Here is a 27,705-nt window from a genome sequence, read left to right on the forward strand (position 1 = left end):
GGTGATTCCTAGTTTAATCACGGGGTAATTGAAGTTTGGATTTGGAACGGGTTGTCATCAAATTATAGTGACTCTTTTAACATATTGTCTTTAACTTCAACTTCAAACATCTTCAAATGTCATTTAACTTCAAATATCGTTAAATATCGTTTATCTTGTACTGATCGATGGGGTTCTCAGAATTAAACTTCAAATTGTCTTTAACTTCAACTTCGAATATCTTCAAATGTCTTTAAATATAATTTAACTTCAAATATCGTTAAATATCATTTAACTTCAAATATCATCACTATACAGTCAAATGATTCTGGGGTCCATAATGAGTATCAAAGGCGATATCTATGTATTTATATCTTGTACTGACCGATGGGGTTCTCGGCATTTATGTGATTATATAGTTCGATAAAGCACTGGATACTGAGATTCAAATATAATGTTACCTTATACGTAATATGGTTTGTGGTCGAAGAAACAACGATCAAAGGTAACTGTTGTTTTTGTAGACGAAGGTGGGATGAAAATTGCTTGGAGTGTATGGTGAGTACTCTTCGTTGGTTGAAGTATGATGAAAATAGATGCTACTAGGTTGCATCTGCACTGGGCAACTCATTGTAATGCTCGATATCCAATGTGCCAATCCACTTCCAGGTATTTTGTACGGACTGTGTACTATTTTCCATAACCCAGGCAGGGTAGGAATAGAGCTACAAGGTACCGTCATTATTATATTGACAGGGAGGGTTGTTACCTCCAAGGAGAAAGTAGAGATTTTCTAGCCGTAACCCAAGGCGGGTACATTCGGCTTTAGGGAGTGGCCATTTGATCACTCGATCGCGTTATCAGACCCTGGGACAGGGTATACTGTAAATAGGGTAGTACCAAACCCGATATTTGCAGAACCGTTGGGGTAAGAGCGGGAATCTCACTAACATTTGGGCAATGTGCCAATCCACTCATGCCTGCATTGTTCACGCACGTCCGTGCTGTATAAGAAACGCATGTTGCATCGTCGTAACCACACGGTTTTACGTAAACGATACTACAATGAGGGAACAAGACATAACAAGGACGAATGGAGACCTCTATACCCACTGGTTTTCTATTGTCTTCCCTATTTATTGGCATAGACGTTCTCAGGGGGCTCCGGGTTTAACCTCTGCATTTCAGCTGTTTCCCCGTGTTTTTCTCTTGGTTTTCGTCTTCTTATTCTTAGGATTTTTCCGTAATTAAAACTCGATAGGGTTCTTCTGGTCAGGGAGGTTGCGAATACGAAACATACGGCCAATAATATTTTCAACCAGAAATTGATCGAGAACAATCCGTATCTATTATCTACATATGTCAATATTTGGTCTTCATTTGTAAATAGGGGAATCTGTGAATCTAATGCTTCTCTTATTTTTGTAAGCCTTATTGTCCCTTTATTCTTTTCTATTTTTGACCATATCGAGGTTTTTATTTCCTCGTTTTCTAGATTGGGAATAGTGTACGACAGGTTGATCGCCTTGAAGTTAGTTATTTTGGGACTTATTATCTTTGTGCTTGTGGTAATTAACGGCGTTCGGACGGTTGACTCTTTAGTTACGAGTCGACACCCTTGTTTTATGGTTATCGTACCCACATTTTGTAATAGTAATTCTGTTTTGTAACTTGGGTCTATTCTTTCTGTTTTATTGTAACAAGACAAAGTTCCAACAGTTTCTCTTGGAAAAGAAATCATGATAGTGTTCATAAATATGAACAGGATCAGCTCATAATTAGACGCTTCTGTACTGGTAGTTTTTTTTTTTTTTATAAAGCTGCCAGATAGAAGGGTATAGCCTACTGAATTGCATAGTTCAAAAACTAAACTTCCTTTCAAAATACCCGACGCTCCGAACTAGTCGTGTTTACTTCAGTTAAAAAAAACAAATTCGCTTTATCAAAATATACTGAAAACTGGCGGAAATTTGTACGGGTATAATGGGGGTGAAGAAATATAGGTTTCAAGAGGAAATCTCTTTAGTATTCACTATATCAGAATTGGATAATTTAATGTACATGTTGCTCAAATAAATTTCACATAAACTAAAAAAAAAGGAGAAACAGGAAAAAATTGACAAAAATAAACGTTTTTCACTAAATGAAGCACAATCTTTTCAAGTTAAACATAAACCTTAGTCTAACTTAAATGAATTATCAGGTTCTAATTAGTTTAATTTAGATAATTGAATTTTAATTAATAACTTATTGAGAAATTATATTTTAATAAATAATTAAAGTAAAAATTGGGTACGGATTGATTATTAGAATAATTAAATAAGAATTTGACTGATATTTTAAGCAAGAAAAACGAACAAAACGGCAAGTAAAAAAAGGGAGTTTAAACACTAAAAACCTAAAAATCAGAGCCAAACACGATTCAGATCAAGCTCTAGCTATGAATAGTGTCAGATTATTGAATTTTTAAGTCAAGTTAGGCATATTTGATTTACTTTTGATTAATTTTCTTCATAGTTTAAATTTTTTTTTCAATCTTCTCGTGGAAGGAAATTTCATACAAATGAACTTAAGAAAGGGCTAGATACCAAAGCAGTACTGCAAAACATACACAAAAAGCCCTGTCTTAATGAGTTTAATAATGGTTGTAGGGATTCTAAATCTTAGAAAGCTCTTATGCCCATTGTAGAGAGGAGATTTCGCCTCGTCTTAATCCATGTATAAGACCATTAGTAAAGATATCACCGTCATCACCCTGCAGTCTTCTTATTGGTAGAAATTAAACGATTAGTAAAAAAATTTTGTTTTTTTTTTGTTTTTGATGACATCAATCTTTGTTCGGACATGGGTCGATTTTTCATAGAAAATCTGAGGAGACCTGAGTCAGTATAGGTAAGATATAATGTGACTGACTTGCGAGAATATGTCACAAAGATTACAGCACAATGTATGTCATAGATAACCCAATGAAATTTAAGAACATTTTTGTCACAGAACGATAGAACAGTGATCTCTCTGTTATTGTATACGTCATAGATATAAACTAATGAAATTAAATTTTTCGCCAAGGAGCTATAGACATTAATGCCTTTGTTTCTCTTTGAAAGTATTCTGATCCAAAAAACGAAAACTTAACTCACTGAAGTTTCTATTCAACCTTTAAGTATTGCTTTGACTGGCCCTGATTGGCATAAAAATACTAATTTCTTACACTTGAAGGACTGAGAAATATCCCTTCCTACGGTCGTTTACACACAAAAAAAAAGCTAAAAAAAACAATCATGGGCCGTGAGTTCCTCCCCAGGCTTCCCACAAGACGTGGTCCAACGCCAGTTGTCGTTCTCAGTCGACCACGAGCTTCCTACCTTTGGTTATTTTCTGTTCCAACCTTTCTATTATCCTTTGAAAGGGCATAGAAATAACACTAACAAAAATAAGACATCTGAAACTTAATCAAATCCTTAGTAACATAGACTAATTTAGTCTAAGGTGCGCAAAGTATAGCAATGAATGATGCTTGTTGTAACAAAACATAGAACGTATATTTAATTTAACTGAAGTACTAAGGTATGTCTTATGTCTAGCTACAAAAATAAAACCTACATATGCTCATCCTCTCTCGCTCTTAAATAAATAGAACAACATAAAAAGAAAATTGACATTTTCAAATAAGCAGTTTTTTAAGAACAATAGACAGACTTTTGACGACCTTTCTTAATTGTGTTGAATGGTATCTGTTTATAAAAAAAGCAATAAGTTAAGTCTGATATTTGCCATCATTACAGATAACCCATAAAATTAATAAGCGCAAATAACGCGGATATTTATCCACTAGGGGACCTAACGTGTGCGAGGGGAGTCGACCCCAGCAATACAAATGACACTCGACCCCAAAAAAATATATTCATGTATTTTTAATTATTCTTCGTAAACAAGCATGAACACTGGCTTGTTTTACATCTACATGGCTCTAAAGCAACCATGGTTCAAAATTCAAATTTGAACTTTCTTGTGACTCATCTTGCGGAGCTAATTCAGAATTTGACTGTTTTTTCTAGCACCATTATTCAGATGAAGGTCAGCTGTGTAGGTGAAGGAGACGCTTTTAAGACCTATCCCCATACTTCCATTTTCTGTGATAAACGGTCTCCTTCGCCGAATTTCTTGCCTTATGTAGAGTTCCAGTCACAGCTGGGTAACAACCCCCTTTTTTTGCTTCCTTCGGCGACTTTTGTTAGGCTTCCTAGGATGTGTGCTTATGCCACTGCCGCCAATGTTCGTAGTGCTAGCTACCGCTGGCACCACTTATTGGGGTGTATGTGCGGGGTCACCACTTTTAAAGGCAAAAAATGACGCAAAAAGATTGCTATGCCACTTACTCGAATGACGTAAAAAGATTGCTATGCCACTTACTAGAATGACGCAAAAAGATTGCTATGCCACTTACTCGAATGACGTAAAAAGATTGCTATGCCACTTACTAGAATGACGCAAAAAGATTGCTATGCCACTTACTCGAATGACACAAAAAGATTGCTATGCCACTTACTCGAATGACGCAAAAAAGATTGCTATGCCACTTACTCAAATTACGAAAAAAGACTGCCAAGCAAATTAACAGAAAGATGCAATATGTTTCCTAAGCCACTTACCAGAATGACGCAAAAACATTGCTATGCCACTTACACGAATAACATAAATAGATTGCTTTGCAACGTACTCGAATGACGCAAAAACATTACAATTGCACTTACTCGAATGACGCAACAAGATTGCTATTGCACTTACTCGAAGGGGAGAACCCCTTGTCGGCCCAAATATTAGTGAGATTCCGGCTCTTACCCCAACGGTTCTGCAAATATCGGGTTTGGTACTACCCTATTTACAGTATACCCTGTCTCAGGGTATGATAATGCGATCGAGTGGTCAAATGGCCACTCCCTAAAGCCGAACATATAACTGTGGCCTCTTTTGTCTCTAGCTAGATCGGGATATGATTTCGTGGGAGCGTTTATTTTGGAGACATACAGAACATATATCTTTTATTAAAATAGAACCATGCATATAAAATGAAATAAACACAAATAAAAAAGGGCGATAGATTTATTGAACTTACCTGTTTAGGTGCACAGCAATGGGTCACTTCAAATGACAATAACAGTGACAACGATGAAAGAATATAAGAATTCTGTCTGAATGGTCCTGAATCTACATTACGAATAATTTTAAAAAGCACTTTTACCCCACTACCAAACATAGCTCTTCAGTCCTGCGCTGTAAGAACTGGCTCACCATTGGCGCGAGTGGACCAAGGATGTGTACCTTTCGTCCAATGAATTGTTTTAATTATTTCTGCTGATTCAAACGTTCACACGGCTCTTATAGTTTAACCTTCCTTAGAAATATTGTGCGTGGCACCTTTTTTATTACCACTATCATAGCGAAATCTAAAGCATGATTAGCGCCGCTCTGAGACTGACTGTAATTTTTTCTCTTTGCTGATTAAAGACTTTTCATTTTTGAAACTATATTTAGCTTAATAAGAGGAAGTCGGAATTATCTTTAGAAAGAAGGAACTTTATTTTGGTATTTTAAATACATCGCATTTTACTCATGGTACACATTTGATTCACAACGCATAAGCTTCATACAATAGTCCAAAGATGGGGAATCAGTTCCCATTATACTTTTAAGCATTTCTAGAGAAAATATTTTCCGTTGAAGAGATAATTCTAGAAATTCATCATCTAACACTAAACATTTTTCCAATTTTACTAGATTCCGTAAGATTTTCTGTTTCTGAAATCCAATCATTTTCGTTCTTGATACTCCCACTACCAACTATAGACTGAAATAACAATTACAAGTTTTTAGTTTGTGCACACTCTCGATATCTTTGGTCAACCCCACTATAGAGAGACAGAGAAATTGGAGTAAACAGTCATCTAGTGTCTAATCAAAAAAGGCATTATAAAAAAACATTTTTATTCATAAAAATGTAATAAAAGAATATATTTTCACTCTGTTTGCGTTAGGTGAGTGAATCCATTTTCTTCAGTGTGCTTCATAGTAGCATTCGATCCATGCTATAGTTGTGATAAATACTTTATGTTCAGATTTGTGGCAAAGCATAATTGTTCGTCTGTCTTAAATTTACTCAATGATATAATGTATCTACCAAACATTTCATCCCACTCAAATGTTAGCCGGGAATACTTTCCAATTTCAACTGCTACATTGGGGACCCTTGTCTTCACAACATCACTGTCAGTTCCATCAAGGTGTAATAGTGTGAAACTACTCATTTTCACAATATTTGAACGTTTATTTCTCCAATTTAAAACAATGTAAACTAATCAAAATCAACTTATTGACTGAGATACTAACTCAGTATCGGGCTTTTAATATTAATGATCAATGTCAGAGTAAAAGCGTCAACGCATATAATCATGCTACAATGAAGAATCATGTCCAACATTAAAACATCCATAACAGCCTGAAAAACTATTAAAAACCATATATCCATACAATAAAACATCCATACAAAAAAACATTAAAAAAACGCCTACCACATAACAATACGTATAATCAATCATATAGTAACACACATATTCAACCATATATCAAAAACAATCCCTGCAATAACAATCAGACTCCCATACAATATAACATCAAATATAACACCAATACAATGAACAATAAAAATCCATAAACATAAAACATCCATATACCTGTCTTGTCTCTTAATTCATACAGTAATGTCCTATCTGTGTGCTACCTTAGATTCACACAGTAATATCTTATCTGTCTGCTTGTATATATTAATATACGCAAAAAGGATAGGGCCCTGCTCGTAACTGTTATAGCTACACTACTATTATTATGCTAATGCGTAATTTGAGAATCACTTATATACAAGCCTGCCAGGTGCCGGGTGCCAGGGAAGTGTCTCCAGTAGGAGTCCTGCTGCCAATCGCAAATTTTATGGAAAATGTGCTATTCCTTATTTTGTAGGTCTTTGTGACGGCAAACCCTATGGAATAGATCTAATCTCTTTTGTTGTGGCCGTAACCATGTGTTTATACGGCAACCTCATATATGACCTACTAAGATATTTCTCGCACCCTTTGTCTGGTAAACATATGTGGTCCAGAGAGACAATCCTTTAACCTGGTTTTAGGCCAAAGCCACGATTCCACGATATTATTTTCTGGCTAGGATACATACCCCCCACTACGAAACAAAATATGTTCCAGAGACGCATAACTCTAACCACGTGCAACGATTTCTGACAGATTATTTTCTCCCTGGGAGGCCCACAACCGCAACAAATGTAAAAACATATTCTGTTGCCAGATGTTCTATTTTTAGAACTCGAGAAAATTTGTTTACCAATAGGTTGTATATCCTCGCTAAGTTAGTGGCTTACGACGTGTTGAGAGTTACATATAAAAATGGATGGTCTCATAGAGGCATTTTATTGTGAGTCTGACGAAATTTCCGATAATTTTGAGGAGCCCCCTCCAGAGCAAAAGGGGCAATATTCAGACCCGGATTTAGGCAATTTATGTGCCCCTTCAACTTCTAACCCAGATACAGGTGTCCTTTCAAGTAATTTATTGGGAAATTTATATGCCCCATCAACTAGTGACCCTTTACTAGAAAATTATATGCCCCATCAACTAGTGACACTTTACTAAGCAATTTATATACCCCATCAAGCTCTAGCCCAGATACATGCACCCTTTGAAACAGTGAACCTTCAACCTCCAACCCACCTCTAGACAATAACCCATAATTTGACTTTTTAATTAAGAAAGAGTTGGAAAATTTTGGGTTTATGTTAAAGATTTCAACTAGTGATACTTCATTGAACAATTTATTCTCCCCTTCAAGTAGCAGCGTAGATGCGGATGCCCCTCCTACCAGTGATGTTTTACTAGAAAATTTCTACGCTCATTCAATTTGTGATGTTTTACTAGACAATTTGTTCGCCCTTCCAACCTTCAGCCTATCTATAGACACTTCATTGTTATTTAATAAGATTCAAGACTTTGATGACAATTTTGAACTAGCAGCAAGTAAAAAAGTTTATTTTAAACCTTCACCGTCAAGGTAATTTTTAAGCGGCCCCAAGTGAAGACATTTTAGCAACATTGACAAATAAAATGTTTAAAGACTTTGATGTTAGACAATATATCGGTGAACTTTCCCATAGTGATTTTGAACTAGCACCAAGTGAAGAGTTGATTTCACCCACTCCCCTTCAGATAATTTTGAAGTGGCCCAAAGTGAAGACACTTTAGCAACATCGACGAATGAGATTTTTCAATTCACCCGTCTCTCTAGTAAGCCATAAGGTGAATACGTTAAGTAGGTACCCGAAGTAAAGAAAATATCGGTTAGTTTTAATCCAAAAGTACGAGAGTCAACAGTGAAAAATGAATGAAATGTACAGACAAAAATTACAGATTCTCGTTACTTCGGAAAAATGGTTAAATTTAAATGATGAGTTTCAAAGAATATCTATGCAAAAGAGAATCTTCAGTCAAAGAATGCTTGACTAAATCATGAAACATGAGTCTCCACCTTTGGATTATTGCATGCAACTTATGTTTCGCGGTTCCAAAGCATTTAGTCAATTTATTGATGTGTTGATAGAGACAAAACAATACGATATCGTAAAGCATTCTTTGACTGAAGATTCTTTTTTGCACAGATATTCTTTGAAACTCATCATTTAAATTTAACCATTTTTCAAAAGTAACAAGATTCTTTGTAATTTTTTGTCTGTCCATTTCATTGATTTTTCAATGTTGACTCTCACACTTCTATATTGAAACTAAATATTATCTCAAAAACAGTATTCCTCTAGTCCGTGTACCCGGTCAATCTGGATGCCTATTGACTCCTTAGAGGAGCGGGGTGAACTCTGTTGCATCTTCAAACAAATTTGCAATATCATATTGTTTTGCCTCTATTAATACATCAATAAATTGACTCAATGCTCTGAGAAAACGAAACATAAGTTTCATACAATAATCCAAAAATTACTCATCTTTCATGATATCGTCAAGTATTCTTTGAGTGAAGATTCTCTTTTGCACAGATACTCTTTGAAACTCATCATTTAAATTTAACCATTATTCCAAAGTAACGAGGTTGTCTGAATATTTTTGCGTGGATGGGCACCCGTATCTGCTCTGCCATTTGGAAGGGCAAATAAATTGTCCAATAAAGCATCACTAAGTAAAGGCTTCGATATTAATCCAAATTATTCCAACTCTTTGTTGATTAAAAAGTGGAATTCTGCGTTATTGTCTATAGGTGGGTTGGAGTTTGAAGAGTCACTGCTTGAAAGGGCACCTGTATCTGGGTTGGAGCGTGATAGGGTATATAAATTGCCTAGTAAAGGGTCACTAGTGGATAGGGCATATAAATTTCCCAATAAATTACTTGAAAGGGTTCCTGTATCTATGTTGAAAGTTGTAAGGATACACAAATTGCCTAAATTAGGGTATGAATATCGCTCTTTTTCTCTGGATGTGGTTCCTCAAAATTATCAAAAATATCGTCAGACTCACGATAAAATGACTTGATGAGATCATCCATTTTTTATGTGTAACTCTCAACAGGTCGTAGGCCACTAACTTAGCCAGGATATACAACCTTTTCGTAAACAAAATTTACTGGAATTATAATAAAAGAACATCTGTTGGCGGAATATGTTTTTGAATTCGTTGCGGGGGTCTGTCTCCCAAGCAGAAAATAATCTGCTAGAAATCGTCGCATAGGGTTAGAATCATGTCTCTCTGGAACAAATGTTCGCAGTGGGAGGTATGTGTCCTAGCCAGAAAATAATATCTTGGAATGGCTGCTTCACCCTATGACCAGGTTAAAGGATTGTCTCTCTGCAGCACATATGTTTACATGACAAAGGGTGTGAGAAATATCGTAGGTGGTCATATAGGAGTTTGCCGTATAAACCCATGGCTACTACAACTAACAACTCACCGCAGCACCAAGCCGCCTGAGGCCAACTCAGCTACGCACGCTTCTCCTCCACCCCAATCTATTCAAAGCCTCCCTTTTTACACTCGTCCACGAAGTTCCCATTTCCATTAAATCTTTCTTTATGACGTCCTCCCACCCCAGACGAGAACGACCTGCTTTCCGTTTAGCCCTGGACGGTTGGCCGAAAAGAACAATCTTCGGCAATCGGTCATCCTTCATCCGCACAACGTGCCCTAGCCACCTCAACCTTTCTTTCATTATAGCCCTAGAGAGCGGTATTCAACCACATTTTCGTATAGCCTATTGTTTGACATACGGTCAGTCAGCCAGGTACCCAGAACAATCCTTAAGTAATTTCAGTGAAGATGGCTACGTCCACTAAAAAAGAGATTGGAAATACTCCATATAATTTGCTGTCGTAAGGACCTACCAAAAGCGAATTTCATGTTCTCCATAGGAGTCGCGATCGGGATTGGTCGCAGGACTCCTACTGTCTCCCAATACTTGACCTGGGCATTCTAGTGTTTTTGCCTTTCAGTAATATACCTTGATTTCAATACATTTAACATATAATTATCGATATATAAAATTATGTTGGTGATGTGTTAACACTTTATCAGAAATATCCTCTACGAAATAATAATCTACAACCTCTAGATCTCAAGGAAATATTACTACACAGTTGTACATTGTTCTCCCCTTAAAAGACATACACCGTATATGTCTTTTATAAGCCTGCCTTAAAGACAGGTTCTTATAGATTATAGTTTCAAACCTCGATTTAAGCGGATTAATTCATGTGACTATTCCATAGTACTTGATAGTTGCTGTCCAAATTGAAAAGGAGATACAAGATTATTTTTGGCTGAGAAGGTATTTGAAGCTACTAGAAACACGCTGTTTAGTTCAACATCAATTGAGAGACAATTCAGATAAATCTTTCAGGCAAACAGTTTCTTAGTCTTTTTTTTCTTGCTTGTAAGCGTAAAATGAAAGATTGTGGAAAAAGAAGGGAGCTGCGATTCCATCAACTCGCTGCCGTTTATATCGAAGTGTAAATTGTACTTCCATAAAAGACTGAAAGTTTTAAATATTGAAACTTTTTTTTAAAGAGAAAAATAAATAATTCTTCTTTATGATGTCATTTTCGTTCATTTTGTATTATAAGATTGCTGTTCAGTTTTCTTAAAGAAAAAAGTATAGTTTTTATTTCGTTTCTTTTGCAAAATGTTTCAAAGCGGTATATTGAATCTTTTGGTCCTGAGCTTTTTATATATTTGTTTTATTATTATGATTTCCTTTTACAACAAGAGTTTTAACCTTTTCCCCTTAAAATACTTTTTTTTATTCATAAATATAATCAAAATCATTTAAGTAAGGTTGAATAGTTAGTATTGATACAAAGTAGTAAAAAGCAAAGTAAAGAATACGACACTGGAGTTTACCGTTTCTACTTTTGGTGTTTGGCCCTTTAGGCTGGAAGTGCAAATGAGGGCTGTGGGCTACATATCCTTTTTTTTCAGAGACCATTCCTGTTTATCTTCCCAAGATCTCTCCAGGCACACATTTGGAGCTGGTCTGGCTCTGGATAATCTTACAGAATTACATCACTGACCTCGTTCAAAACCAAATAGTTGGCAACACCAGTACTCAAATATCATTACGGATGACAGAGGTTTACGAATGTAGGACACTAACCACTTAGCTAGAACGGCTATATGTGGTGGTGATACGGATTTTTCTTTCAAACTAAGCCACAATTTTCCAGAATCTCTAATCAGAAATATAAATCATTTACTCTTATTTGTTCAATAAAGTATGTAGGCAGAGATATTCCTGGAGTAAGGTTTGGATGCGATTTTTGAATTTTGTTTTAATTTTCTGTAACTCTCACATAACTCACTCATTTCTTTGATTTCCACAAATTGGTCCCTCGCTCCTCCCCAAATACAGTCAACATCTCCCTTCGTCCCACCTAATATAAAAAAAAGTTTCTATACTTATGCAGTTAGTAAACGAAATAGAAATGACAAAAAGCTTTTTTGTTTCAAACTGTGCCATAATTAAATCTAATAGCAGAAGTAATTTTACTACCAGGGGTTGGAACAAAAATAACTAATGTGATTTATTAAAAACTTTAAAGCAAAGACATTTTAAATTTAGAGGACAGTTGTAAGCAGTGGTGGATCCAGTGGGAGGGTTAGGGGGGCGTCCCCCCTAGCGTAGTCTAAAGTAGTGTTAAATTAGCGCAATTTTGCGTTAATTAAACTTGCTCCTATCGCAATTTTATCGGATCAACCTAATTTGCGCCCCCCCTAGAAAAATCCTGGATCCGTACCTGGTTGCAAGAAACATTGGAGCAAAGTGACTAAATATTCAGATACGTTTAATTGTTAGTTAAATTATCATAAGAACAATAGTTTAATGATATTGACAAACAGATATAAACAAAACTAATGCTGCTTTGTGTATGCAGATAATAAGCAATGACAAATAGAGACATTTAGCCAAAATTACTCCAGTCTAGTCAAATTAATTGTTTAAGTAACCTAATTAGTCTTTAAAGGTCGAATTGATTATTTAAATTAATAATGTCGATGCATTATTTAATAGAAAAAGCTGATTAAAGAGCTTCAGCGAAGGTCCTACCCTTGTATGGTATACCAATAAATACATGAAAATGATTAGTGCTATGTACGAGAATATCATTAATGCTGTTAAAGCAATAAACAAGATTAGTAACTGGCTTCATATCAAACAGAAAGTTAAGAAGGATTTCATTCTATTCCAATTTATATGGATCAGTTATATGGACTTTCTCGCAAAGAGCAAAAGATATGAAAGAATATGGAATCAAATGGAAAAGTAACACTCTCCTAGACTTAGATTATACTGATAATATGAGTGTCCTATATGAGAACGTTAACAAAACAAATGATTGTTTCGGGTTTTGAGAGTTCAAGGTGCAATAGCAGGATTGAAAATTAATGTTAAGAGGGCTATGTCACTAAGACTGGGAATAAGCAAAGGTGAAGAGCGGATTATGGGTAATGAGAAGATCGATCAAGTCGATAGCTGTACTTACCTAGGCAGTAGTATGATTCTGAACCATGGGAGCTCCGAAAGATGGAGGAGGATTTGTTAGATCTTTCCAGAGGAACTGTTTACTAATTGTGTACCCACTAATGGTACCCATCTGACTGACCGTATATCAAACAGGAATTTCTATGAAAAATGTGGTTCTATCCAGCTTGGTAGGGCAACAATGAACGAAAGTTTTAGATAGTTAGGACACATTCTGCAGATGAAGGATGACAGATTGCAAAAAAAGTCCTTGTCAGCCAACCATACATGACCGAACGAAAAAAAGATCGTCCCCAAATAGAGTGAAGAAAGAAGGATGATGTAAGAAATAATTGGAAGGGAAATTGGGATTTCTTAGGAAGATGTAAATAGGAAGTATTTAAATATATTGGAAGGCAGTAGTTTGCGAAGCTGTGTTGTCCTTGTGCCAATTGGTGCTGCAGTTAGTTGTTAGTGGTAGTAGTACCAGTATTAGTTCAATCCGGTAGTAATCTTAGGAGACATAGCACGTCTACAAAAAATTGTTTCTACTTAATAAAAATGTGAGGCTCGTATATTAAAAGAAAAGAAAATCAACAATATTGAAACAAGTGAAAAAAGAATATTGAAACCTACAATGAACTATTAACTAAGAAACAAAATATTGATTGCATTCGATTGGCTTTTAATCCCCCTACCTCATGATACCATATAAGAAGAAATCTCTGTTTTAAGCTAATTTTAACTTCTTCTTGGATTTTTATTTAACGTCCTTGAAAAAATTTCACATATTAGAAGAAACTCAAGTTACGCTAGATTCCTCTTGCTATAGAATTTCAACGTCGTATTCACTAATCACCATTTCAGAGTCAACTCTCTAGCGTTGCCAATACTAAAGAGCAATGAGGTTTCAGTGTATTCTTATTTATCCGTGCCCGGGAAAGTGCTTTGTCTTATTATTTTAGAAATGATACAGACCGAGCTAGATAAACACCTGAGAGATGAAAAATATGGGTTCCGTGCAGGACGTCCCTGTGCGGATCTTATTTTCACTTTACGCATGGTCACAAAGGAAGGTCAAGAGTGGTGATCCAAAATATACATGGCTTTTATCGACTTTGAAAAGGCTTTTGATTTGGTTGACCGCAAACGTACTTTAGAATCTTATCTGGAGTTAAACAGGAATACGTGTTGTCACCACTGCTCTTTATAATAGCTATTGACTATACCCTTCGCAATACAACAACAGATGACATTGAATTATCATCTAGTGTAACAGTCAGCGATTTAGATTTCGCTGACGACATAACATTAGTTCAGGGTTGCAAGCAACGTTTGCAGTATATTATTCACAGGGTAAGTGTGAAATTCAGCCAGCTTGGTCTTAAAATAAATGCAGGAAAGACAAAAACCATGGCAACGTCCAATTCCCCCCTGCATATCACATGTGCTGGTGAGGAAATTGAACAAGTTATCGAGTTCAAGTACTTGGGTAGGATCATAGAGAATACTGGATATAACATAAAAGAAGTCATAACCAAAATAGGTCTCAACAGTAATGTTTACTCAACAGTAATGTTTTACCAGTCCTCCTGTATGTCGCTCAGACTTGGCACTTAAACATTCAACAAGAGAAGAAGATTCTTGCTTTTGAGAACAATTGCCTCCGGAGGATTCTGAATATACATTGGTCGGAAAGGGTCTCAAACGACACCATTCGGAGAATCACCAATCAACCACTAATAACCGACACCATCAGATCCCGTATATGGAGGTATCTCGGACACGGTTTAAGAATGGAAAACCATCGAATTCCGAAGTCTACATTTGAGTGGCAGCCATTTGGAAGCCGGAATCGAGGAAGACCTCGAAACCCATTGAGGCGAACCTACAACAGTGACCTATGCCGCCTGAATGCGCCTCTCCAATCAGATTGGGAAAATGTATACGCAGCGGCTCATCTCAGACCCGATTGACGAACATTCACTCATGCCCTAGGCACCCTTGGCCGTGCAGGAGGGTCTAAGGTAAGGTATTCTTATTATCTGTTATTTTTCCCCCCAGCCTTTTCATATTGAAGGGGATGGCGTAAAAACTTTAGAGGGCGCTCATTCTATTTTAAATTTCAAGTTCTAAATCCCATTTTAAGAGTCATAAGTGATAGGAGGTTAACTCGCCTCCCTTCAACACTCTTTTTCCTCAAATACATCCGATTAAAATTTGAAATAGCCGTATTGTTCAGCATAGTCCAAAATTTAATAGCTATGTTTAAAGGGTTGACACAACCTCCTACAGCCCCAGGGCTGTAAGTTATGCAAGTTGTTCATTGTTAACATATAAGGTTATACTTGGGAAAGGGATTATGTTTGATCCCGGGTTTTTAAAAATGCTTAGGGTATTAAGATGAAAACTTGAGGAAATGTTGAAAGGGATGACGACCACAATCGGAAAACACTATGTGCCTCCGGGTTACCAAAAAGCAATATTTAAGGAAATGCTTAGGGTATTAAGTTGAAACTTATCGGGTAGCCTATGTTAAGAGGATATTGAAGAGCGATCAAAGGACTATCACCCCCCCCCCCCACCCCTTCTTCTTAGATGCACCCTTTTCCAACATTGATCGAAATTTTCAATATATTTTCATAGTCAAAAGGCTCAAAAACTATTCATCATAGGAATTGTTATGCCCTTAAGGGGGAAAGTACCCTCAAGGAGGGCATTCCCACTCCCCAAAAGACATCTAATCAAAATTTTGAAATTACTTACTGAATTACGGTCCACAGGAACATTGAAAAAGCGGTTGGAAAAATGTGTCAAAAATAAGAATACCATCTAAAGCTGACTTGGAAATAAAATCAATTACTTCGACTAATTTTAACGGTAACAGTCAATTATCAAAGCAAGTTTATGGAAGCATCAAAGAATAACCTGAAGTCCATTAAAAATGGATTTGGTTGCTTCTGACGCTTTTCCTGTTTTTGTCGATTTTATGGCCAATATAAAGACATTGTTGGAAATACTATTCGTTTGCGAAAAATTGAGCAAGAAAAACTTGTTTAATTTTAATAAAGCAGTGAATAAATAACAACAAAATAAGCACTTAATTGAAAAACACTCCGAATATTTCGGCCCCACGTCCGGGAGACTTTCTCAACGAAAAAAAAGAGAAAAAAAATGTTCTTTTTAAGAAAATAACATACATCGAAATACAACAAACTAAACACACGAAGAGAGAGAAAAAACAAAAGAAAACACACACAAAAAAAATATAAATAAATAAGTAGGAACCAAACTCACATATTAAATGAAACTTTCATGCACTGGCGTATTTAACGCAATAAACAAAAGCGAATGTCTATAATTTAAAAAAGTTAAGTATTTATTTTTTTTTGTTATTTATTCACTGCTTTATTAAAATTAAAACCCGTTTTTCTTGCTTAATTTTTCGTAAATGGAAAAGCAGTGTGGTCTAAGAAATTATTAACTATTCGTTTGCAGTAAAGTACTAACGACACTCTTGCCTTTAGAGGTTTTAAGGGGGAAGTAGCCAGCTTTTATTTGTAGTAGTTTTTGTTCGTCTTATTTCACTTATTATTTGACTTTGACTTATTATTGAGCACTTTTCTGGGGGATTTTTTTTTTTAAATGAATAATAAAAAAAGTACTGGAATCTATAGTGTCTTTTGAGATAGCATGAGATGGCACAAATTTTTCTTTAGATACCAACTTGAGGTTCCAACCTTGTCATTTTGGCTTATTATTTAAAGTTACTTTCTGTTTAAAATTACAGAAAATATAGCTCAAAACAGTGCACCAGGAACGAATTGTCGTTTTCCTTTTAACTGTCTTTTTGTATTTATTCTGCGCTTCCCACTGCTTTCAATGTGAATGTGATAAATCCAACATATTGCGGGTAATTTGAATGTGGCTGAAATTCATAGACTTCGACTATCTCCCAAGGAGTTGATTATGTTGGAATTTAGTACCGGGAAGACTAGTGAATGGTTCTTGTTCATATTTTTTCATAGAACAGGAAATAATTACCATCTCCAATTTCTCAAAAGACTGAATATTCCTAACAAACACTTAACGAAACTCTTAATGGCAAGAGAAATCCCATTTCCGTACTGCTAAATAAGGCCTTTCCTTCTCCGAATAAAGCTCTTCTTTTTCCAAAACAGTCATTAGGTTTGTATCAACTCCTCTCTCGTGATCAGCAAAAAAATATATTCTAACTGGGCAGATTTCCATTTGAGTTCCTCCGATTCCTTTCTTGAGATGAACAGGAAGAAATTGGATAAATGTCATAAATTCCTTTGAACTACAAGCATAAGCAACAAAAAATTCTGCTACTCACATCAGTTTTCCAGTTTGTTTATTTTGTATTATCTAGGGTGGATATACGATGCCAAAGCTCTAACAGCTGTGGGGCGCGGGTGCAGATGATTTCTGAGGCGAATATCTTCAGTTTTTTCACGAAAATTCTAAAAGCTATTGGGACAATTATTATATTGCCAATCCTCGGAGACGCAATGCAGTCACCCTCTAGTTTAAGCTCAGAGGCACTTGAAAGCCATTAGTGGCTATAAGAAATATATAGTGTGTTCGAGCATTCCGAGATTACTTATGTGACAAGCCGGATTACTTATCCTTAGCGTTTGACGAGACGTAAATGACATCAAAGGTTAGTATAATTACTACTTGAAACTGTCAGGATTAGTTGTCGAATAAGCTACGCCTGCTAACCCTGGAAAATGCAAGATAACTGAGGATAAGCAAAGTAATAAATAAAAAGTTAAATTTTTCGGAAAATAGAAAAAGTATGTGAAATTATTTGCCTAGAACAAAAATGGATAGTAGCTGTAAAATATGATACAACTCTAGGGCTTTGTAAATGAGCTGTGTTTACAGTTGAAAACACGTAATTAATGCTGTTATTCGCCTAATTATTATAGGGTTTAGTTGACAAGTTGTCGGATAAGTATTTGTTATTATCGGTACTTGTGCAATATATCAAACACACCACCATACACGAAAGAAGTCAAGTTTGGTTAATGCTAATGAAATAAAATAAAATAGGATGAAAATATAATAGTTTAGAAGAAAATTTGGCCTATATATTTGCATATTAGGGGGGGGGGGAGGTAAAGCAAAGCATATATTAAATACGTAACCTAACGTAACCTAGGTACCTCCCCCCCCCTAAACCCAAAAAATCAACAGTTTACATATTCTAAACACAATAAGAATTTCCGATCCATTTATCTAGCAAATACCCGTTTCCTGTCTGGTTTCCTTGTACAGTCTATAGAGGTGTGTTAGATATAATGCACAAGTACCGTTATTATATTTTGCGGATTATATCCAAGGAACTTATTAAGCAGATACATCGGATAAGGGATGCTCAAACGCACTCGTAATCTCGAAGATAAATTACATAGGATTATACTGTACAAGAATTAAATTAAATGGGCCCAAGAATATGATATAAGAAAAATATTTAGGCTATATAAATTTCCAATTAAATGGACTCAAGAATATGACGTATTAAATATATTTTTTTTGGATGATTTACAAGGATGCACTAAAATGGGGTTGTGCAATATGATCTCTCTCCAAAATTCCCAGCTTCTATGACAGGACGGGACTAATCGGCTACCGTGGATCATAAGTCGGTATATTACGCAAGGATAATTTTACAGAAGAGCAGGAAAAAAAAACAACTAAAAACATGGTTCGTTTTTTCTTTTTAACTGTAGCTAGTAGCAGTTAGTAAAATTGATACCTGCAGGGTATCCAAATTACGGCCAAACTATTTTGAAATCAAAACTTTCAACTTCAAAGTATTTCTGGGAGTGAAAAAAAAACAGGAAAAGAGGCCACTACAGTTTCAAAAGAACAAACACAATAATTTATTTATTAGTAACATTTGTTTTTTAATTTGCTTTAACAAACTCTTAGATTGATCAAACAAAATTTTTCTTCTAAAACAAAGATATTGAAATTTAAAGTGTTATATTTTTCATATGTATTATATCTCACGGGGCTTATTCAGTTGGAGTTGGGATCTCTGGTGTCGTTTTTAAGGACATAAATTGATTAAAGGGTAACTCTACTCTTTCCCTTTTTCCCGTAGATGCCTCAATAGCCCCATGTTGAAATTGCCAGATAACAATTTTTCTCAAATAGTTTAAGGATCAACGAATTAGATCCCACAGATAAAATGACCCATGCCACAGACCCTACATAATACCGAATGTCCATTGTTGACAAATTGGTTACGTAATAAAAAAAACAGGCTTGATCTTGGATCTCTTCTCGGTTTAAAACTTTGTGCAATTTCATGCAAATCCTAAATGGGGTGGGGGTATTGTGTTTGATCATTTGGAAATTGACAGATGAAAATCCCTTGGTCAAGCAGGGGCGTCATTTGGGGGTGGCAAGGGGGCAGTTGTCCCCACCCCCAATAATGTGGAGGAAAAAATATTATACATCCCATGCCCTTTGACTATCCAGATATTGACCCCTCTTACTCTCCCAATAAAAATGCTGGAGATTTGCCCCATTGGTCAAGCAAACTGCTCTTCTTTTCAACTCAAATTCAGCTTTGGCAATTAGAGGTGGTTTTCTGAAACCTGACAACTTTGAACAGAAGGCAGCTTTCTTTCAGTATAAACTGAATTGGATCGACCTGCCTGATTTCAGAATAAAAGACAATTTATATGACTATAGCTAAAATAATTGTTGATACACTTCATAAATAAGGTTTCCTATTATTTTACAACGGAAAATATATAAAATTGTGGTAAACAACAGTAAATCTTCGTTTTTATTTCACAATACTTTTATATAATATTGTTCATGATTTTCAGTCATATATATTGTATTGGTATAATGCAACAAAATCTTTTTTAACTTTTTTTTCGAAGGAAAAAAAACATAAAAGACTAAAAGAAGATTCTATTTAAACGAAAAAGGTAAGAAATTTTCAAGCTAGTTTTTCTTCTCTCGTTTTGACATTTATTATCCTTTAGAAAAAGGCTAGTGCAACAAGGAAATTGATAAAACATATGCCCATAACTCTAATGGGAATAAGAGGGAGGGGTTCGGATGTTTAATTTTTGATTATTTGTAAATTTTGGTTATGTCCCTCCCATTTGATGAAAAAAAAATTCTTATTGTTGTAGATTCGATGCGATTCCTCAAAGTTCTGGTACAGTGGTCTTTGTTACTTGCAAGGACTTGCTCTTAACATGTTTTTCCAAGTTTTGCGTACTATTTTAGACCCACTGAATACCATATGCTAGCTAGCAGCGATTATTTGGCATGGTAAGACCAATGTTTCGATGTGCTCATTTACTTTCACGTTCAACTATTCAGCATGAGGTACAAGTTCACAAAATATTAGGTGGAGTAGAATTTGATGCATCAGGATAAGGTTACTTAAAAAAACTTTTTTCTTAGGAACATACTTAGTATTACTTAGGCACTTGATTGGAAGGATTACTTAAGCACTTGATTGAAACATCGTATATAACCCCATAAGTTGTATGGAAAAACGCCTCAACGCCTCGCTCTTTACGCTAAAGTTTGACTCTTTCTCACAACTTAAAAAATAAAACTTTAAAACACAACTTTAAAACAATAAAAACTCTAGCGTAAAGAGCCAGTCGTTGAGGATGGGACAGCCCCTTTCATATACGGAATAAGTTCTGTTCGTCTTAAGTTTTAATGTCACTCCTTAGTTTCAGTTTAAAAAATGTTTTTTTTTTTATTTAATTAATCAAAAAAGCTTTTTGCACAATAGAAGTTTTTCAAACAAAAGGTAAGAACTCCATTAAACCAAAAATGGACAAAAATAGAATCAAATAATCTACCAAGCATACAACTACCACAAATCAGCATCAATAAAAATTAAACACAATACCAACAGAAATTAAAATAAGTCAAACTCAAAATGAGCAGAAATTAATCTGATTAGGGTTCTAAACCCTATGTTTTCTAAAAGCCAGAATATAGTTTATACTTTACTGATAAAAATTCAAATGAATTTGATGAAAATAAATGTTCTTTGTCAGTTTAATATAAATAATGCTTATATTTATTTCTTAGAATCTCAATTATTTTTTTATTTCTTGAATTTATAAAAGTGAAAACATAAAAAAAAAAAAAATTCAGTAAAGTACAAATTATATTCTGGCTTTTAGAAAGCATAGGGTTTAGAACCCTACTCAGATAATTTCTGCTCGTTTTGAGTTTGACTTATTTTAATTTCTGACGTGTGTGTAAGGGGAGAGGGTAAGCGCCCTCGGATCACTTTGACTCTTAAAAAGGGCACTAGAGGGTCTGATTACCTATTTAATGAGCCCCCTTTGAAGTTTGTTGGACTAAACTTTCTATAAAACCCTATATTTCCCCAGTGGAAAACTTACAATCCTTTGCCTGAGGGCTGGGAGATTTGTTATCCTCAAAGACATAATTTCCAGACCTTTCTGATAGGCTTAACAAAATGCTATATCAAAATTTTGATTGGAAGTGTTAGAGGAAATGACAGGCGTGGAGGGAGATATTTGCCCTCTGATCACTTTCGACTAATAAAAAAGGTACTAGTCCTCTCAATTTCCAATCAAATGAGCCCTTTTTGAAGCTTCTACGACAAAAATTTCTATAAAAATGTTAAATGCCCCAAGGGCATAACATACGACCCTTGTCCTGAGGGCTATGGAGGAAGGGTTGTTATCCTCAAAGACATAATTTCCAGACCTTTCAACTGCGTTGAACACAATGACCGTATCAAAATATTGTTCAGAAATGTTTGGGGAAATGGTGGGCGGGGGGGGATTCTTCCTCTGATTACTTTCGACTGTTAAAAAGGGCTATAGCCCTCTCAATTCCCAATTGAAATAACCCTTTTTGAAGTTTTTACGACAACACTTTCGATAAAACATTATATGCCCCCAGGGCATAACTTACAACCTTAGGCCTAAGGGCTGTGGGTGGTTGTCATACTCAAACACATAATTTCCGGTCCCTTCAACTACGTTCAACAAAATGGCTATAGCAAAATGTTGATCGTAAGTGTGTGGGGAAATGATGGGTATGGAGGGGGGAATTCGCTTTTCCATCGCTTTTGACTATTAATAAGGGCACTAGCCCTCTCAGTTCCCAATGATAAAAACCTTATATACCCCAGGGCATAACTTACAACCCTTGACCTGAGGGTTATGGAGGGTTGTCATCCTCAAAAACCTAATTTTCAGAGCTTGAAAATACCTTAAATAAAATGGCCATCTCAAAATTTTGATTAAATGTATTTGGGGAAATGATGGGTGTGAGAGGGGGGGGGTTAGTTGCCCTTCAATAATTTCTGACTATTAAAAAGGGTGCTAGCCCTTTCAATTTCCAATTGAATGAACCCTTTTTGAAGTTTCTACAAAAACCCTTTCTATAAAAACCATACCTCCCCAAGGGCATAATTTACAACCCTTAGCCTGAGGACCGTGGGGGGATTCTAATCTTCAAAGACCTAATTTCCCAAACTTTCAACTACGTTGAAAAAAATGGCTGCATCAAAGTTTTATTGGATCTCTTTGGGGAAATGGTGGGCGTGAGAGGGGGGTTAGTTTCCATCCAATCACTTTCGACTATTTAAAAGGGCACAAACCCTTTCAATTTCCAATCAAATGACCCCTTTTTCAAGCTTCTACGACAAAGCTCTCAGTAAAATCCTTATATGCCCCCAGAGCATAACTTAAAACTTCAACCATGAGGACTCTGGGGGAAGTGTTATACTCAAGACCTAATTTCCAGAACTTTAAATACGTTTAACAAAATGAATATCTGAAAATTTTGATTCGATTTGTTTGGGGAAATGGTGGGCGTTAGAGTGGGGTTAGTTACCCTCCCATCGCTTTTGAATATTAAAAAGGGCACTATCCCTTTCATTTCCAATCAAATGACTCCTTTTTGAAGTTTCTACGACAAAACCTTCTTTAAAAACCATATATGCCCCTCTCAAATTCCACTAGTCCTAGTCCAGGCACTAGTCCTCTCAAATTCCAATTGAATGGGCCCTTTTCGAAGTTTCTACGACAACGCTATCTATAAAAACCTTATATGCCCCCAGGGCATCGCTTACAATCTTTGCCCTGGGGGCTCTCGGGGGTTTGTCATCCTCAGATACATAATTTCCAGAAACTTAAACTACGTTGAACAAAATGGCCATCTCAGAACTTTGATTGAATGTGTTTAAGGAAATGGTGGGCGTGAAAGGGGGGTTTGTTGCTCTGCATTCATTTTCGACTATTAAAAAGGGTACTATCCCTTTCATTTCCAATCAAACGAGTCGTGTTTGAATTTTCTAAGACAAAACCTTCTTTAAAAACCAAATATGCCCCCAGGGCACAACTTACAACCCTTGCCCCGAGTATTGTGGGAGGGGGGAGGGTTGTCATCCTAAAAGACCTAATTTCCAGAACTCTAACTACGTTGAACAAAATGAATATCTAAAAAAAATTTTTGATGTGTTGGGCAAATGGTGGGCGTAAGAAGGGGTTTAGTTGTTCTTCAATCACTTTTGACTATTAAAAAGGGCACTAGCCCTTTGGATTTCCAACCTAATGAGCCTTTTTTGAAGTTTCTATGACAACGCCTTCTATAAAAACCTTATATGCCCCAAGGGCATATCTTACAACCCTTGCCCTGAGGGCTGTGGAGGGGGGACTGTCATCCTTAAGGACCGAATTTACAGAACTTTCAACTACATTGAAAAAAAATAGCTGTCTCAAAATTTTGATTGTATTTGTTTGGGGAATTGGTGGGCATGAGAGGGGGGTTAGTTGCCCTCCAATTACTTTCTACTATTAAAAAGGGCACTATTCCTTTCAATTTCCAATCAAATGAGCACTTTTTGCAGTTCCTACAACAACGCTTTTTATAGAAACTTTAAATGCCCCCAGGGCATAACTTACAACCTTTGCCCTGAGTGCTTTGGTGGGGGGTTATCATCCTTAAAGACCAAATTTCCAAAACTTTCAACTATGTTGAACAAAATGGCTTTCTAAAAATTTTGATTGGATGTGTTTGGGGAAAAGGTGGGTGTGAGAGGGGGGATAGTTGCCCTCCAATCACTTTCGACTATTAAAAAGAGCACTAGCCCTTTGAATTTCCAATCGAATGAGCCCTTTTTGACGTTTCTACGACAAAGCTTTCAATAAAAAACCCACAGGGCATAATGTATAACCCTTGCCCTGAAGACTATGGGGGGAGTGTCCTGCTCAAAAATATAATTTCCAGAACTTTCAACTACATTGAACAAAATGGTTGCCTCAAAATTTTTATCTGATGTGCTTGGGGAAATGGTGGGCGTGGAAGGGGTGTTAGTTGCCTTCCAATCACTTTCGACTATTAAAAAGGGCACTAGCCATTTCAATTACTATTCGAATGAGCCCTTTTTGAAGTTTCTACGTCAACGCTTTCTTTAAAAACCTCATATGCCCCCAGGGCATAACTTATAACCCTTGTCCTGAGGGCTGTGGGGGCGGGGGTTGTCAACCTCAAATACCTCATTTTCAGAACTCTCAACTACATTGAACAAAATGGTTATCTCAAAATTTTGGTTCAATGTGTTTGGGGCAATGGTGGGCGTGAGAGGGGGGTTAGTTGCCCTCCAATCACTTTTGACTTCTAAAAAGGGCACTAGCCCTTTGAATTTCCAATCGATGAGTCATTTTTGAAGTATCTACGACGACGCTTTCTATAAAATTATTATATACCCCCAGGGCATAATTTACAACCCTTGCTCTGAGGGTTGGGGGGGAGTGTCCCCTCGAAAACATAATTTATATCTGAAAATCAACTACGCTGAACAAAATGACTATCTCAAAATTTTGATTGGATGTGTTTAGGGAAATGGTGGGCTTGGAAGGGGTGTTAGTTGTCTTCCAATCACTTTTGACTATTAAAAATGGCATAAGCCACTCCAATTTCCAATTGAATGAGCCCTTTTTGAAGTTTCTGCAACAACTCCTTCGAAACGGAGTGCCCTGCTCTAAAACAAAAAACAAAATTAAAAAATAAATAACACATTGTGATTGGATGTGTTGGGGAAAATGATGGGCGTGGAAGGGGTGTTAGTTGTCTTCCAATCTCTTTATAATATTAAAAATGGCATAAGCCACTCCAATTTCCAATTGAATGAGCCCTTTTTGAAGTTTCTGCAACAACTCCTTCGATACGAAGTGCCCTGGTCTAAAACCAAAAACAAAATTAAAAAATAAATAATACATTGTGCCAACATCGTTGTTTATTTAGGCAGCGCTATTGCGCTGCCTATGATAACTAAGACGAATGAATCTGATTTTATTTTCTTAACATCAATAGACTATAAAGGTCACGGACCGTTTTTAACATCCATCCCCTTTGGGAGCTAATAACTCGAAAGTTACTTTGCTGGCCTTTATTCTCTTTAATACTGTACACTAAAAATCGCTTCTGTAATTATTATAACAGGTTAAGTTAGCACACCAAAAGGTTCCACCGTCTCCCCACCCGAAAACCGAAAAATCTGCTAATGGTACTCCTCGGGCGTGATACCGTGAGATGTGGCTTGCCTATTTTTATTTCGTTTCTTTAGAGGAGTCTTCCTTGGTAGTGTCCATATGTCCGCCAGTTTTTCTCCCATCCTAGGAACTCTACCTGCCGGATTGGGACCAGCTAAAGTGGGCAACATTACCCCCTCAAAGAATAGCGAATATTCACCCACAGTTCACCAGCTATTAGCGGTATACATGATCCAGCACACCAGCTATTAGCGGTATACATGAGTAGCACATGATCCTTTGAGCCCGTACTAGTAAGAAATCTCCCACCCCCTCCTCCCTCCTTTATTTGCTCCTCAAAAGTTCTTGAGTTGCACCTCGGTTGGGCAATTTATATGTCCAAGGAGACTGACTCTCCCCAAGCATGATTTTGGCAGCCATGACTACCTTCAGGGCACCGAATACGCTACTCTGCTTGATAATCCAACACCAGGCAGGAAGTTTAGTGACTGGCCGATGACTGAAATTAGAAGTTTTTGTGCTATTAGTGCCTACTATTTTTATACCACGACAAGATTTTCTTCCTAACCCCAAATGCAGCATGAACAATATTAACTAAATGAAACGTATAAACATTTTTATTTATTTTTTATCTGATACATTAGTAAAGCCTAACAGGGATATAACTAATCGAACATAACTATATTTTTTTTCTAGATAACCACAGGAAACGGAATACTATCGCAGTTTGTAAATTTAGAGGTTGTGGCGCCAAAAGCAACCATTGTTGAAGGATCTGACTACCATGTTGATGTTGGAAGTTCAATTATACTTACTTGCATTATCGACAAAGTAAGTTTAACATTTAATTAAGTTTACTCCTAAGACTCAATTATGTTTCGTCACCTCTCATTTTTCTTTAACGGCACTAGTCTGCCAATTTAACTAAACTTGACTTTTTAGAAAGGCCCATATAATGTACGAGTACCATACTTTTTTATCTTCACTTCTGGTCCCCTCTTGGTCCCCTTGTCTTCGTGTCTGTAACTAGAGACCCATTAGAGAAACAATGTTTATTACCTTGTTTCAGTGTCATATGTGCTACCAATAATAATGGAAGCTATCATTATGAATGTTTACCATACAATACAATACACATACAATACATAAGATACCATACAATATTTATGACACGGTATTCCACCTTTAGACCACAAGTGGTCAAGCCTATTAGGCACTGTTGTCTCTTAAAAATAAATACAAACATTAAATTAGATTTCATAATAATCCTTTACGATTTTAAGGCCAACTTACAATGTCAGAATGTTACGCAAGCTTAAAAAAACTGATCCGTTGGCTGTATATGGCTCTATAGGGCTGTATATGAAGAAAGAAGGTTATTTGGTATTTTTGGTAATTCTAATAAATGATTTTTGGCTTTATAGGGCTGTGTCTGAAGAAAAGAGCCAATTTGGTATTTATGGCATTTCTAATAAGTAATTTTTTCTTTAAATGCAGTAGGTAATCCTTTTTTTTAACACCTTTTACAAAGGATGTAGAGATTTAAGTGCATTGAAGGCTTGGCAGCTAACTTGTTCTGTTAAAATAAAATTTACAGCAAACGCCTGCAACGTAGGTATGAATCAACTTTCGCGGTGTCCTTTATTCTATCAGAAATATGAGCAAAAATAAACTTGACAAAGGAATTATTAATTGAGGAATGCACTAGAAATATATTCTGCCATTTTATTTCAGTGTTGACAGTACCGACTTGTGCACAAAGTAACCACACATAAATATCATTTCTAAATATTCCAGAACAAAAATTCTTGTTCTAATATGCAAAATGTTATATATCTTACCTAAAAATTAGTGTTTTTACTGCTATTTAGTATTCAATTGAGAAACCCTGGATGTGGAAGTGTTTACTGGTTAAACCAAAAAAGGCCAGATCGAGCTTTTCGTAAAAGGAAGGTGAATAGAAAGACGCGGTTAAAATGGAGGGTAAAATGGAGCGGTTTTGAATCTATTCCCCAAGAGGAAAACCCTGTGTCTGGTCATTCCATGCCTTGGTCTGTAAAAGTCATGTGAAGTGGAACAAAATTGTTCA

General features: G+C 36.1%; 1 protein-coding gene across 1 annotated transcript in view; it reads left to right on the forward strand.

The window, feature by feature from the left end:
* The window catches only part of LOC148956460 (zwei Ig domain protein zig-8-like), a 215,298-nt gene that overhangs the window by 99,813 nt on the left and 87,780 nt on the right, over positions 1–27,705 (forward strand). Inside the window, exon 4 of the mRNA XM_089090988.1 lies at positions 26,313–26,447. Coding sequence (XP_088947114.1) covers positions 26,313–26,447 — 135 coding nt within the window. The remainder of the gene's footprint in view (positions 1–26,312; positions 26,448–27,705) is intronic.

The sequence above is a fragment of the Artemia sp. Qi Xiang Cuo genome, chromosome 1 (assembly GCF_049724085.1).
Source record: "Artemia sp. Qi Xiang Cuo chromosome 1, ASM4972408v1, whole genome shotgun sequence".
In the NCBI taxonomy this organism is placed as follows: Eukaryota; Metazoa; Arthropoda; class Branchiopoda; order Anostraca; family Artemiidae; genus Artemia; species Artemia sp. Qi Xiang Cuo.